The sequence below is a fragment of the Mustela nigripes genome, chromosome 8 (genome assembly GCF_022355385.1).
Source record: "Mustela nigripes isolate SB6536 chromosome 8, MUSNIG.SB6536, whole genome shotgun sequence".
NCBI lineage: Eukaryota > Metazoa > Chordata > Mammalia > Carnivora > Mustelidae > Mustela > Mustela nigripes.
The window spans coordinates 13,652,215-13,667,405 of record NC_081564.1 but is presented as its reverse complement, the minus strand read 5'-3'; the positions used below and the strand labels follow the sequence as shown (position 1 = coordinate 13,667,405).

Sequence of the window (15,191 nt, the reverse complement as noted above, 5' to 3'; positions counted from 1 at the left end):
AGGGTTCGCTCTGGCCGCAAGGTGGCGCCCAACTCCGGGCCAGATGAGAATGGGGCGGTAGGGGGAGGCGGGGAGGGGGGTGCTGAGTGGTTAATTTGGGATCCTCTTCTAAATCACACTCTCTTAAACTGATCACCCAAGCTCCTCGGGAGGGGGAAAAGTGTTTCCAGAGCAGCTCCAACAGTTCATTCCATGCAGCTGGTGCCAAGCCAGGGGCTGAGAGAGTCAGCAATGAAAACCACAGGGTTCCTGCCCTCAAGGAATTAGAGTGCAGCGGGATTATGTGCCAGTCATGATCCAGAATGGTCATTTGATAAGCTTTTAATGAGCACCTACTGTGTGCCAGGTTCTGTGCTAATTGCCCAGGACCAGGAAATGAGCAGTACAGAATCATTGCCCTCAAAGACCCATAGTTCACTTGGGAGACAAACGCTAAAAGAACAAATTTGAGAAAATAGGGAAGTACAGCCCCAGGGATACACTCAGAATGTTGTAGACAAATTGAAGAGGAACACCCAGTTCAGGCGGGGAGGGGAGTATCAGGGAAGCCTTCCTGGAGGAGGGGACACCAGAGCGGAGTCAGAGAAGACAGATTAAGCTGGCAGGGAAGGGGAGGCTTTTCTGGGCTGTGGAGATAGCAGGAGCAAAGGGTTGCAGGTGAGAAACAGCACAGAGCCCTGGCTGGAGCTCAGGGAAGGGGGAATGGGGCAGCCCAGTAGGCCAGTTCAGTGTGGGGAGCGGACACTGGTGCCATGTTAATGAGATTGGGTCTGCAGGCTCTCGTTCTGTGTGCACTTATGGATACACTCCCTTCTCTTCTTCCTCTGTCTCTCTTTCAGAGCCAAGAAGAAAAGCAAACCTTTGAACCTCAAGATTCACAGCAGCGTGGGCAGCTGCGAGAATATTCCTTCTCAGCAACGCTCCCCGCTCCTGTCGGAGCGCTCCCTCCGCTCCTTCTTTGTGGGACATGCACCTTTCCTGCCCTCCACCCCTCCTGTCCACACCGAGGCCAACTTCTCTGCAAGTAAGTCACCCGCCGGGGCCACCGCACCTTCTCATGGGCCAGGTGCACGCTCCCTGTTCTCTCTCGAGAAATGCTCATGAAATGCTTTGAACGAGGCTCACGCGTCTCCCACCTGCGCCACTCCCGCCCCTCGGGATGGTTTTGAAGGAAAGGGGCGTCATTAGCGCGGGGAGGTTGACTGACTGTTGTCATTGGTCCCGCATCCCTACTCTTTTTTGACTGCAGGTGTGTAGGGATGACAGAGGGAAGCAGGCAGGCAGGGCAGGAAAGGCGACATCAGCTTTTTCTCTCTGCTTCTCAGCTGCCCGGTCCTAGGATTTTTCTCGGGCCGCTGCGGATCAGGCGTCTATGATTAAATTTTGTAATTCCCACCCCCCTCAACTCAGGTCAACACGTATCACCTTTCATTTCAAAGATGTATGTGGGTTCAAACTGGGCTGAGCGTGGCCTGGGGTGTTTTACATTCTGCTCCCACGAATTTCTGCTGGAGACAAAGTGGTTATTACTCGGAGCGGAAATGGAACTTTCTGGTGATCAAGGGCTGAGGTTTCAGAAGACGTTTCATCTTCTCTGCCCAGAGGCCCGTTTTGCTGAACAGGCACAGATGCGGTCAGAGGGGAGCCCCTGAAAAAAGCCCAACCGGTCCTGCAGCTCAGACACCGGCTCTGATGGACTGGGAATTCAGGAAGGGGGGTGCGTGCTGCTGGAACGGGATGGAAATAACTCAGGGCCCAACACCGCCCCGGGGGTGACCATGCCGCTGCTCAGATTAGTGATAAGCAATGTTTACTGAACACCTGGTCATGCCTTTCACCCACACACACAACCTCGTTCGGTTCTTGCGACAAGCCATTGCACGGATGAGTGAGTCCCATTGTATAGATGAGCAAACAGAGGCTCAGGGACATCAAAAGAATTTGGCAAACTCACGCAGCTGTTGAGTCCTTAAGCCAGGGTTTGAAAGTGGTTCCCCCTGGCTCCGGAATGGGTACGCTTCGCCATCACACATGATTTGAGCCGAGATCCCTCGACTTTCATCAGGGCCCCTTTCTCTGGAGGTAGGGTTCTATTCTGTTATTTACATGAGGCTTTTTGAACTTTTTTGGGGAGGCTGTGGACCCTTGGGGAATTTCATGAAATCCATTATTTCTCTCTCTGGGAAAATGCACACAAAACTTCCATTGGGTTCAGAGTTGTCGTAGTCCCCCTGGATGGTTGGCCTGGGCGGAATGGTGAAGTCGGTCCACACGTGTGCAGACTGTGTCCCCTGTAGGAGTCTGCTGAGGGCCCAAAACCAGAAGAGACCCATGTGGATGTCAGTTAGAAGAAATTCCAGAGCCTGGCTGGTCTCAGCATTCCTGACACATAGCAACACCGGAAGGCCAACTTACTAACTTTTATTAAATTCGTTAATTAATTTATTAATTTGTCGAGAGAAATCACTATCAGAGAGACCAGAACTCCTCAGTGGGGGTGGGCCTGTGTGGCAGTGTGAGGGTGTCCTGGGAGCCTAGATAAGGACCAGCGGGGTGATGATGTAGCAAATGTGTCACAGCAGTGGGCGAGACAGGATGTCATAGCCCGGGAGGGTGATGCTGGGGGTCAGTCCCAGTTCTGTGTCCTTTGGAGCAGCGTGCCTGACCCCGAGCAAGTTCAGAGACCTTCTGAGCCTCAGTTTGTTCTTCTGTAAAATTGGCTCACAGTAGACACCCTCCATAGGTGGTTATGAGGATTAGATCGGCTCCTGTGTGTCAAGTCACCTGCACAAGGCCTGGTGCATAGTAGCTGCTTTCTACACGGTGGCTGTCATGGCGATGTTAATCAGCTCCTTTTCCCCGGCAGCGTTTGCATGCTCTGACTTTCTGATTAATTTGAGGGCTGTGAGTGAATGCCTTTCAGTGAGAGGCCCCCCACCCCGCCATGATTCCCCATGGCCCTAAGAGTACTTGGAATTTACCTTGGCAGGAACCTGGGTGGCTACCTCCAGCAGCCATCTGTCTCTGGGCATCATCATCATCCCTGGGGACTGGCCCACAGCTCTGCCCTTTAGCTCTGTCCAGGATAAAAACATCTTCAGCTTGCTTAAAAAACCACCCATGTGAACATTTTGACCCTTTCTCTCCTGCCAGAAAGTTTTATGAGGACTGACGTGGCTCCCAGCTTTTCCTGCCTGCCCTGGTCTCCACGGGACAGGAGAGGTTTCTCCTCTTGCCTGTGGCCAGGAGCAAAGTCCTTAATGAAATCAGTCCTTAGCGCTAAGAGGCCAGAGAAGCACAGTTGCCTCTTTGGGCTGTCCTGGTCCTTGGAGGCAGAGAGGTCGCCCTCTTGTCTACCATAAGGAAGGAAAGTCAACATTTGGGTCTCAGTAGGAGGACGAGGGTGTCCCCAAATGTTAGCTGGAATCTCATGGACCAGTCCCATTTCCATTGATCCTAACAAATGACAGAAACAGGGGACAGCCCTGAGAATAGGTTCCAGGTTAGGAAATGAGAAGCTCTCTGTTAGAGTCTCTGTGATGCCACCAGTTGCTTGTGTGACCTCTGTCCCTGCCTCATCACAGTTAAAGCTTGCCACAAACGTCGAGTCAGGCTTTCTAATTCCCATTCTATAGATCAAGAAACAGAGACTCAAAAGGGGGAAATGATCGTGCCCACATGGTACATTTTGAATCCGATCCAACTCTAGCTTGCATCCCTGTTCTTTGGTGAAGCAAATTCCTTTCTCTGGGCCTCAGTTTCCCCAACTGCATAATAAAAGACTCCACAAGGGCCCGGCCCGGAGCTTAGGAACTCAGTGATTCTAAGGCAAAGCCAGTGAGCTTTACCTGGGCAAATCTTTTGACCACTTAGAGTGCGGGTTTGAGGACTCTGGGCTGGATGGTTGGGAGGACACAGGGGTCAGTCTCTGGTCCTCTCTTGCTTGTAATAGTCCTGTTCTCCCCCTACTCTGAGCTTCGGAAGAGACCTTTCTGCCTTTGGGTCCCAGTGCCAGCCTTCCTCCCTCTAACCCAGCGGAGGGAGCCCCTGATGCTGTGTCCCTGACAGGCAGAGGCTGTCAACCCCTTTGTCACCGTCAGTTCTGGCCGTGGCTGATGCAAAGAGTGGTGATCTGCCATCTCGTTACCCCTGCTAGGGATGCCTGGGGACAGCATTAGACAGATCTGGCTGTAGAGTGAGTGGTCAAGGCTCAGACCCTCAGGGTGCCCAGCCTCCTCCGATGGGCCATGAGAAGGATTTCACCTCCTTGGGCTTACCCTATGTCCCTGGTCTGGGAGTGATGAGCAGGGCAAAGGAGAAGAGAGTCAGGAGCCTCAGCTTACAGAGGAACCTTCTCGAAGGCTAACCACAGACAAAACACAATTTGTTAAACCATTCTGTTCCACGTGGAAGGTGGTGGCTCAGGAGGGAACCTACCTCCCAAAGAAGTAGAGAACAATGGACTGAGCTCCCCATGCTCGCTGCATTTATCCTGTTTCGCTGCGGCATGCCATGTGGCCCAGATGGTGTCTGATAGGATGCCCTCTACCCATGGACCAATTTGGGTCCAACCAGCTGTCTGCTGGTGGCTCCGTGTAGGGTATCAGGCGGCCGCTGTATTTCCCAATAAAGAGTCTTCTTCGGAATGAAAAACATACTGTCTAGATGGGAAGGAGTGATGACTCCTCATCATCCATTAGTGGCTGGTGGAGGTGATTTGGGGAATATAGCAACTGAGCAGTTGCTGACATATCGTTGGGCACTCGCGGAACCCCCTGCGTCTGTTTCAACCTGGCAAGCGTGTAGTGAGGGCAAAATGAGGAATGGGTTTAAGTTTCCCAGCGCAGGGGCTGGTGCTTAGAGCACTAAGTCTCAATAAAGAGTAGGTTTGGCAACTCTTCTGCTTGTCCTATGGTGGGATCGCTTGTAACAATGATTGCAAATGACGATAATAATGGCAATTGGCATTTATTGTGCATTGACAATGTTGCAGGCGCCGTTCATTCAGACAAAGCAATTTACTTGTATTATATAAGCTTCCCGGTTCTCCATCAGGTAGTTTCTCTTCTTATCCCCATTTTGCCAATGAAGAAACTGAGGCCGGGAGGGTTTGGGTAGCTGGCCCGAGATCACAAGGGCAGGTGGGAAGTGGAGTTTGCGCTCGTCCTAAATCCCCCGTTCTGTAATGCTGAGGAACGCAGCTGCCACACTGTCTTCGCTGAGACCTCTTTGCTCAAGTAGGGACCTTAACTTGCCCCAGTTTCCTTTCTCACACCCTGGCCTCATTAGGGGATTGTGTTGTGGGGGTCAGCCTTGCTCCAAGGATGCCTCCTGTTTCTCGGCATGCTGTGCTCAGTCAGAAAGCAGCCCCCACACGGGCTGGAAAATTGTCACCTTGCCAGACTCTGGTGTTGATATGCAGGGAATCCATTGTCCCAGGTGGTAGCTGTGCTGGGGTGGGGTGGGGGCTGGGGGCGGCTAGGCAGCTGCAGAGAGCAGCCAGAAGAATAAGTTGCAGACAGCTTCTGCAACTCATTTTTCCTGGACATCTTTGGTAGAAGATGAGGAACGACAGGCTACTTTTTACCACCTGCAGTGTTCTGGGTGTTTTTTTAAATTAGCTGTCTCTGGGGGTCTAGGACTTCAGGGCTACAGCCAGCAAAGGGAACAGGTGACTGATGATTCCCAGACAGCCCCTTCTTGGTCCTAATGGCCCCAGCTGGAGTTTTATACAGGGCCCCAGTCTTAGAAAATATTGTCCTTCATGTGGCGCCTTGAAAGATGACATGCCCTCAGCTTGCCTTGTCTCACCGTGCGCTCCTCATCTCCTCGCCGAGCATTTTCCAGTACTTTTTCTTGGACCCAAGGCAACAAAGAGTTGACCCTCCATTGAGGGCCTGGCCCCATGTGCCTCGAGGCTGAGTCAGAAGGCTGATTTGTTGAGGGAGACAGCAGGTAACAGTAAAGACTAATGAAGCTGAACCGTATAGTCCCAAGAAACCAGCCATCGGGATGGGGGTGATTATATAATGGGGTTTAATGAGGCTCGAGGCCAAGGTTCATTACCCCCAGGAAGAGGACGAGGAGGAGTGCGTGTCTTGACAGAAGTTGGCTGTTTGAACCCTGTTCTCGTCTTAGAATTTTGGGATTTTGAGAAGTCTGTGTCTGACCTGACTCAGTGGCGGCAGTTTCAAGGGGGAACCCATAGACTGCACTAGAGTACCCCCCGAAGAATGTTTCTTCCCCTAAAATGAGCAGGTAAAAATGCTGTTTCTCCTCCTCTTCCCCCGCCCCCTGCCCCCTGGCAGATACAGGAAGCATTCTTGTAGCCTGGCATCTTTGCTGTATTTCAGGAACTCTGATACCAGCAAGCAGGTCCCTAACACATCCTCACCGGCTCCTTGGCAGGCAGGTGCTGGTCAAGGCACTTTTAGGCATTAAAATGTATATACCTAGAAACAAAATCCAAAAAGGTTCATGGTGAACACTATGAACCATCCCTCTGTCAATCCTGTTTTTATTTTTTTTTTTTAAGATTTTATTTATTTATTAGAGAGAGAGAGAGAACAAGCAGGGAGAGCAGCAGAGGGAGAGGGAGAAGCAGGCTCTCCACTGAGCAAGGAGCCCAATGCAGGGCTTGATCCTGGGACCCCAAGATCCTGACCTGAGCCAAGGGCAGATGCTTATCCAGTGGAGTCACCCAGGTGCCCCTCGGTCCTGCTTTTTAACAACTCCTTCTGTGTCTTGTTCTTTTGAAAGTCACTTCCACTGTTTAAGCTTCTCAAAGTGTGTCCCGGGCCAACAGCGTCTGTATCACCGGGAAGCTTGTTAGGAATGCAAACTCTTACTTACCCCTCGTAGACCTACTGAATCAGAAACGCTGGGGAGGGTGTAACAGTCTGAATTTTCACCAAACCTCCAGGGGATTCTGTGCACTAACAGTTGAGAAACACTCGGTTATACAACAGCCTTTTTTATTTTTTTAGTTCCATTTTGAAATAATTTCAAACTTACAGAAAAGTTGCAAGAATACCCCAAAGGATTCCTGCACCCCCCTTCACAGGGATTCATCCATTTTTAACATTTGCTTGTGTTTGATTCCTCTGTAATCCCCTACCTCATGTTCCGTCTCAATTTTGTGAACCATTTGGGGCTGTGGGTCGTCTATACGCTTACATAACCACACAGAGGTGCCGGCCTCAGTAACCTGCCATTGACTCAAGACTTTCATCGAACCATATTCCTATTTCAGCAATTGTCTCAAGAGCATCTTTCACAAAAATTCATTCTCCTGGCACGGAAGGCCATCCAGAATCACATATTGTATTACGTGCTTGCGTCCGGCTTGAAGAGAGCTCCTCAGCCTTTCTTTGTTGCTTGTGACTCTTACGTCTTTGAAGAGTGGGGACCAACTTCTTCACAGAGTGTTCTGGATTTGGGTTTGTGTGTGGTTCTCTGTGGTAGACCCAGGCTTGGCGGTTTTCACATGACATCTGCTTCCTCTGGGGCATGTTCTTCTCGGTGGATCCCTCTTTGTGGACCTGGTGTCTGCATTTTTTCCAAAGAAGTCAGAGATTGTGACTTTTTTTTTTCCTTAAGGTTTTATTTATTTATTTGAGAGAGAGAGAGAGACCACAGCTGGGAGGGGTGAGGGAGAGGGAGAAGGAAAAGTAGACTCCCCGCTGAGTAGGGAGCCTGACACAGGGCTTGATCCCAGGACCCCGAGAACATGACCTGAGCCGAAGGCAGATGCTTAACCCACTGAGCTACCCAGGAGCCCTAAGCTCATGATGTTGGGAGAAATCTCCCAATTTTAAAACGTCAATACCCAGTGAAAAATCTTTTAACCCCGTTTGAGATGCTATTAAAAAAGTCCCATAGGTTGGTGAATTATATCTGGTCTTGGGGCTCCCAATTTTTAACTTCTGTTCTAAAATCATAGAGATCAGAACTGATAAGGAACTCAGAAGTCACTGAGTCCAAGCTCTTATTTTACAGAAGGAGAAACTGAGGCCAGAAAGTAGAAGGAACTTGCCCAGGGTTTCAGAGCTGGGGTTTGAACCTGGATCTCCTGATGCCCAACTAGTAGTTTTCTCCCTCATGCCCAGATAATTGCAAAATTATAGGCTCTGCAGCACGTTCTGAACGTGCTCCAGAGGAAGGAAACGGGGACTTTCTTTAAAAGGTGACACCTTGGGGCACCTGGGTGGCTCACTGGGTTAAGCCTCTGCCTTCAGCTCAGGTCATGATCTGAGGGTCCTGGGATCGAGCCCCGCATTGGGCTCTCTGCTCAGCAGGGAGCCTGTCCCCCCCACCCCACCTGCCTGCTACTCTGCCTACTTGTGATCTCTGTCTGTCAAATAAATAAATAAAATCCTAAAAAAAAAAAAAAGGTGACCCCTTTTGTGTGTGTGGACGGCAGTTAATATGTGTGTGTATGTATGTGTGTGTGTGTGTGTGTGTGTGTTGCACACATGCAATTATGAATGTTTTAGGTGAGACAACTTCTGGGTTATCATCAGCCCTTTCTTCTCTGTAATTTTGCAGTTCTTTCCCTAGCACAAACTGCTTGGGCTCAGCATGCACTAGACAACCTCAGACCTTTTGTTGTGATTGCTCCCACCAGGAATTGTGGCAGCAAAAATTGATCGGTAAGTGGTTGGCTGTAGCAGTCAGGGGGGTCCTTTATATCTTTTGGAGTGAGTCCTGGTCCTCAGTCAGGTACACATTGTTGGCCTGGGCAGTCCCATTGCCCATCATCAGGACGTATGTCTGACTGTACCTTTGTCCCAGTAACATCCCCCCCACAACCCCTGCTGAGTACTTCAACCGATTTCATAGCAACAAGAGAAGAAGTAGCGAGTAGTGTTGCTGTAGAACTATGCGGTGTGCAAGTGCCATTCCTATTCCTTGCCCGGGCCCCTGCATCCCGATTCTGTAGATGAAGAAGCAGATATTCCAAGAGGAGAAATCCACACATGGCTTCAGGTTCCATAACACATCAGAGACTAGAAGAGACTAGTCGAGCCGAGACTAGAAGCCATGGTACCCTCAGACTCCAGATTGCATGTGCTCTCTGTACATAATTTGACCTGACTGCATTTCCGTGAGACAAAACATCGGGGTCTGGTGTGCTTGTTTTAATCAAATTTGTTTCCATCCCCAATAAAACTAATTCATCTCTGGTGGCCCCCTCTTGTACATCTATCCAACTGACCAAGTCTGTATTTTATCCAGTGTGATTTGTGGCCCTACCTTTCCACGATGCCCCATTTCCAAGTCTTGTCTGGCTGACCTTCTAAATCATGGCTGACAGACTTTCTGCAAAGGCCCAGGTAGGAAATACTTTCAGATCTGCAGGCCATAGGATTTCGAAGACCACTACTCAGTTTTGCCCTGAAGCATGAAACAGCCATAGATCGTCTTCCAATAAAGTGGATGTGTTCCAATAAAACTTTATTTGCAAAACCTGGCAAGGGGCCAGATTTGCCTCGTGGGTTATAGACTGTGAGTTCTGTTCTTCCAGTCTTTTCCATCTCCTCCTCTACCACCACACCCTGGTCCAGACTACTCAGTAGTCTCCAAGTGGATCTTTCCATATCCAGTCCACCAAAGTGATTGGCCCCCAAACCCAGGTTAAGATTATACCATGATCTTACATGAACTGCATCTCTTCTGTTTTGCACTCGTAGGTGACTGGACACCCTATCATTGCTGTCCCTTTGTCTCAATCCCCACTTCCTTGAGAAAGCATTTCCTAACTTCCCAAGTTATGTCCGTTACGTCTTCTCTCGCTTCTTGCACTTTCCTTCTGAAACATTTATCACGATCCACAGCCATCTCTTTCTTTAATGTCCTGTTCCCTCCAGTATCACTTCCACAAGAGCTGTGACCACATTGCTCTCGCTTGTAACTGTCTTGTAACTGTCTCACTTGTAACTACTCCATTGTGCCGTGCATGGAGCTGGCCCACATAAATATTTTTGAATGGACATTTTTGAGCATTCGCTGGGCAGCCAGTGCTGGGAGCCTTCAGCTGCTCAGGTTCTAGAGGACAAAGGAGAAAGGACTCTGTCATCCTCCAGAACTATAAAGCTGACTAAATTTGGCATCATCGAGGCAGGAACTGAAGTCCTTGGACTTTGATGCAGTCTTGGGGATATTATAGATAGTTTTCTGCCTTAACTGATCAAAGAAATGGGCATTCAAAGCAAAACTGCCAAAAATCATTTTGTTGATGGAAAACAGACAGGTCTTTATCCATGCATGGTGGTAGTCGTACTAACATAGAGCTTGACACTTACAAGTGACAAACAATCCAAGTTGAGCTTTGTTTGTTTGTTTTTTTAGTATGAAGGTCATTTATTGGCACATGTAACTGAAAAAACCCAGGGGTTGTATAGGCTTCAGGTATGGCTGGATCAAGGGACTCAGTTCATGTCCAGTCTTGATCTCTCTGTATTTTTAAATTTGGCTCTTCTCCAGGGTGGTTTCACTTTTTGGCTACGTGTGGTGATCAGATGACCTCAGAAGTCCCTTCCCTGCTCTGGTCCAGAGTGGAAGAATGAGATTGTTTAGGTCTGAGTTTCACTGATTCAACCAGCATGACCACATGCTCACATCTAAACCAATCAGTGGGGTCAGACAGGTGGCTGGTTAGCATATTGGCTTAATCTTGGGCTGTGATCTTTACTTTTGGGCTTAGAAATTGTGGGTTTTGTCTAATAATGGAGAATGAATGCCAGGGAAGCTGATAACGAGTGTCCATTATAGCAGTAATGAATAACGGAGGTCCCTATCCTAGGGTTTTGAGGAACATCCTCCTGGCCAAATTAATTCATTACCCAAATTGGTGGGGACACATCTCCACATTGTACAGAAAACCCTTTCAGTTCTCCAAGCATCTCCGTTGGACTGTGTTTCTCTATGATCCCTGGCAAGGAGTATTTTTATTATCCCTCTGACATTCCTTGGGAGTCTCTAGAGAGCACACAGCCTACCTGAGAAGGTTAAGCCATGGCGCCAGGGAGAGCCTCAGTGCCATTCCCAAGACAAACAGCATCCCACTGTTGGCCAGGACCAAGCTGAGAGTTGGACAAGCTTGGGTTTAAATCTTATCTCTGCCATTTGTTACCTAACATCTGTGAGCTTCGATTTCCCTATCTTTAAAATAGGCATACTCCGCCTTTCTTGTGGAATGGTTACCAAGCTGAAATGAGAGAATGTTGAGCACCGTGCCTAGTATAGAAAGCACTACCCAAGTGCCGTGGTCATCGAAACTACTGTATGGTGTTTGGGTTTCAGTCAGTTTTGATCCTCATTGGTTTCTGCTGGACAGTCACCCCACCGGCTGCCATATCTGAATGGAGTCATCAATACCGATTGAATTCCTGATATGTTAAGTGTCTTAGTCCATTAGGGCCACCATAACAGAGTACCACAGACTGGGTGGCTGATAAACAAGACATTTATTTCTCATAGTTCTAAAGGCTGGGAAGTCCAAGATCGAGGTGCCAGCATGGTCGAGTTCTGGTGGGGGCCTTCTTCTGGCCAGTGTTTTCTTACTGTATCCTCACATGGTGGAAGGGGGCCAGGAAGCCGTCTGGGTCCTCTCTTATATGCACCCAATTCCATCCATCAGGGTCCATCCTCATGACCTAAGTCTACCTCCCAAAGACTCCACTTCCTAAGACCATCGCATTGGGGGTTAGGATTTCAACATATGAATTTTGGAGGGCTACAGACATTCAGACCATAGCACTGAGTGTCATCGAGAAATCAAATAAATGTCTGGTACCATCCCCGACCTCAGAGAACTTGCAGTCTGCTTGGTTAGAAGCCACGTAAGACACAGCCAAAAACTCTGGACCAAGAGTTGGGAGATGGGGGTTCTCCTCCCAGAGGTGGCCCTTGTTAGATCGCTGAACATTTCTGAGCCCCGGTTTCTTCATCTGGCAAATGGGTGCGTCAGTGATTCCCTGCCCATCTCACGGGAATATTGATTGTTGGGAAGTCTGTGACCACCCTCTGAAAACTAGAAATTGTTCAGATGGACAAAATACCATCATCCCTGCCCAGTAAGAAGCAATACAGACAGGCGGTGCAGATGTTCAGCTGTTATGCTCTTGTGAACGCTGTTTAATCTGATTGGCTGGGCTTGTGTTCTGATTGGCTGAGCCTATCTCCTGATTGGCTGGGCCTGTGTTCTGATTGGTCAGATCTGTATTCTGATTGGTCAGTGCCCATCCCATAACCATTGTTAAATGTTCTCAGACACATAAATGCCTCCTTCACTAAACACAAGACAATCCTCAAGCCTCAGTATCCTGGTATGTAAAGTGAGTATAGCCATATTGTCCTCCGCAGGGTGGTTTTGAAGACTGTAGGTGATTGGATTGAGGTCAGCTTCCCCGCTCCCTAAAGGTGATGTCTGTCCCTTTTGTTTACTTCTGCATCCTCAAGGCATGGCTCATCGTGGATACTGAAAAGTAGGCTTTGAACGAATAAATAAAGCCCAATGCCTCCTGCTAGGGGCCTGGTCATTCCTCAGTAAATGAGGATTGAGCACATAGCGGGTAAAGGATGCACTTGGCGTGGGGCAGTAGGGAGAGGTGAGGACTGTGGAAAAACACAGAGCACCCACCCTTTCTAAAGACAGTGGCCACCACTCACTTCCAGCCAACTGTTGCTCTATGGGAAGGGGACAAAGTGTCACCAGATGATCCAGATTTCCTCAGAGAAACCGGGCATAGGTTTCAAAGTGGCAGGGTCTGCTTTTCCTCTCACCCTCAGGACGGTGCTCCTGGGGTCCTCTCCTGACCTCCCCCGTCACTCCCATGCCACACGTCCTCCTTGCTACACGTTTGCTCCTCGGGGGCAGCTGTGAAAACTCTGATGCCGGGCATTTTACTTATTTGTTTCTCCTTTTGAATGGGGAGAGTCCTTTATCTCCAAATAACAGCATCAGCATGAAAATATGTGAAATATACATGGAAAAAAAAAAAAGAGAGAAGCAGAGTTGTTCTGGGTTGTGTGCAGAAGGGGGCCTGGTGTCCTGTTCCCATTCCTTCCTCCTGTCCCCTGACAGTGGGGACCCTGGGACCCTTCTTTGAAACTCAGTTTGTAAACTGCTCCTCTAGGTATTTCTGTAAGTGTAATGAATGAATGGGAAACACAGGGCCCTTAGAAGGGAGAATATTTTCCAAAAGTCCTGATTCCTGACTGGGTTCAGTCATCCCAAGGCTGACATGTCCTTGACCAGTTAGAGACCCTTCCCAACCTCAGTATGCATCTAGCACCTGTGGGTGCCGAGGGGTAGAGTCCTCATCATAACAACCCTGGGAGGAGGCAGCATCTGATTTTCTTACTTTGAAAAAGAGAAGAGCATGGTCAAGGGATGTTACTTGGCTGTCACAGCATCACCAAGAGGGCGGAAGGGCCGGGGTCACATATGTTTCTCTTAAGATCCAGGGCTTTTGTCCTCTTTTCCTATGCTATAGAGTTGGGTCTAGAGTCTTGGAGGGAGCTTTGGAATTAGGAGGTCCCCGCAGAACATTCCCGTGAAACCTTTTGTGAGCCAGAATGGTGTGAAGCAAAGAAGTAATGAACATTTTGCAAAAGCGAAAATCCTCCTTGGATTTCTTTCTCGTGGCGAACACAGGTCCTAAGGCAGGTCTTTCGTGAAAGCAAAGGGGCATAAAGTGAACTTACAGAGAGCAGGAAAACCTGTATCCGGGAAGTACAGCTTTCCCAACAATGCCACTCTTGAGTTGATGACTTCAAGACTCATCCCTCCCTCTGTCCATCCAACCAGATCTATTTGGGAGTGCCTGCCCCCTGTGTGGGTACCAGGCCTATGGGGATGGCGAGGCATTCAAGGTCTCCGTCCTCACAGAGCATCCAGATGGCAACGGGAGACAGATACCACAGAGCCAGTTATGGTGGTCGTGAGTGGATGCCTGGACGCTATAGAGAATTAAAACCGGAAGCAAGGATACCCAACCTAGCCTATCACACAGAGACTTGGAGGGTTAGCCAGATGACACGTAGGGGGGACGTGTATTTAAGAAAGAAGGAACCCCTGTGCTGAATGCGTTGGACGGGTTACAGGTGCACAAGTCTGTGGATGGAGCAGGGGAGAGAGGGAGGGGTAAGCAGGAACCACATCTGGGCTGATAGTCTGGTATCTGGGATTTAATCTCAGGGCTGGGGGAATCTTCAGGCCTCAAGATCAGGTACTGTTTCTGCATTTCCCTTCAGTGACGAGTTCTGCTACCTGAGAGGCGTGTCGGTCACGGGTTGACATGAGTGTCCGTCCCAGGTGGGGCAGGACCAGTCACCGCAGCATGTGACCTTATTTGGAACTGGGGTGCTGCAGAGGTAATTAATGAAGTTAAGAAGAAGTCATGAGGGAGTAGCACGGACCCCTAATCCAGTAGGACTGGAGTCCTTATAAGGACGGGGACATTTGGACATAGAGACAGATTTGGACGTAGAGACAGAAATGCACAAGGAGAATGCCACGTGACTGCAGAGGCAGAGATCAGAGGGATGCGGTTGCAAGCCCAGGAGCCCCGAGGACTGACAGCCAGCCCCAGATGCTAGAAGGGGCAAGGTTGAGTCCACGGAGTCTCCAAGAGAGCCTGGACCCGCCGACACGCTGAGCCAGGCTTCCAGCCTCCGAAAGGGAGAGGGTGCCTTTCTCCTGCTTCAAGCCACCCGACAGTGGCCCTCTGTTACGGCAGTCTGAGGAAACTAACAAGTGTCTGTAAGGGGTACATCTTCAACCCCAAAGTGTACGGCTGCCATGCTGATGAGTCAATCTCCCGGTGACTGCGTAATCAGTCTGGGAGTAAACGGGGTGCTTTTTGTGAAAACGACGTGAGCTCTTCTCAGCTGTGAAATTGCTCATCAGCCAGTGCGTTCGAGTGATCACCTCGCAGATGGCCTCCCGGTGACCATGAAGAGTTAAGTGCTGCTTTCCAAAATGCCCTCCTGGCTCCCCAGACGGCTGTTTGCCTCGGAAGAGAATCTCGACAGGCAGCCCATGGGGGCTCTCCGTGGAGGAGGGGGTGGGGGCCCGGCAGACACAGCTTTCACCACCTACCCTCAGGCACACGGGTCTCTACTGCCTGCAGCACGGTGGCAACGGGCTCTTTGGATGAAACCATTCTCCCAGCCGTGACAGCTTC

The 15,191-nt window shown here is 49.6% G+C and overlaps 1 protein-coding gene across 5 annotated transcripts in view; it reads left to right on the top strand.

Moving 5' to 3' along the window:
• The window catches only part of KSR2 (kinase suppressor of ras 2), a 403,625-nt gene that overhangs the window by 236,869 nt on the left and 151,565 nt on the right, over positions 1 to 15,191 (top strand). For all 5 annotated transcript variants that reach the window (XM_059408527.1, XM_059408526.1, XM_059408528.1 and 2 more), the window contains one exon: positions 840 to 1,024. In XM_059408527.1, coding sequence (XP_059264510.1) covers positions 840 to 1,024 — 185 coding nt within the window. The remainder of the gene's footprint in view (positions 1 to 839; positions 1,025 to 15,191) is intronic.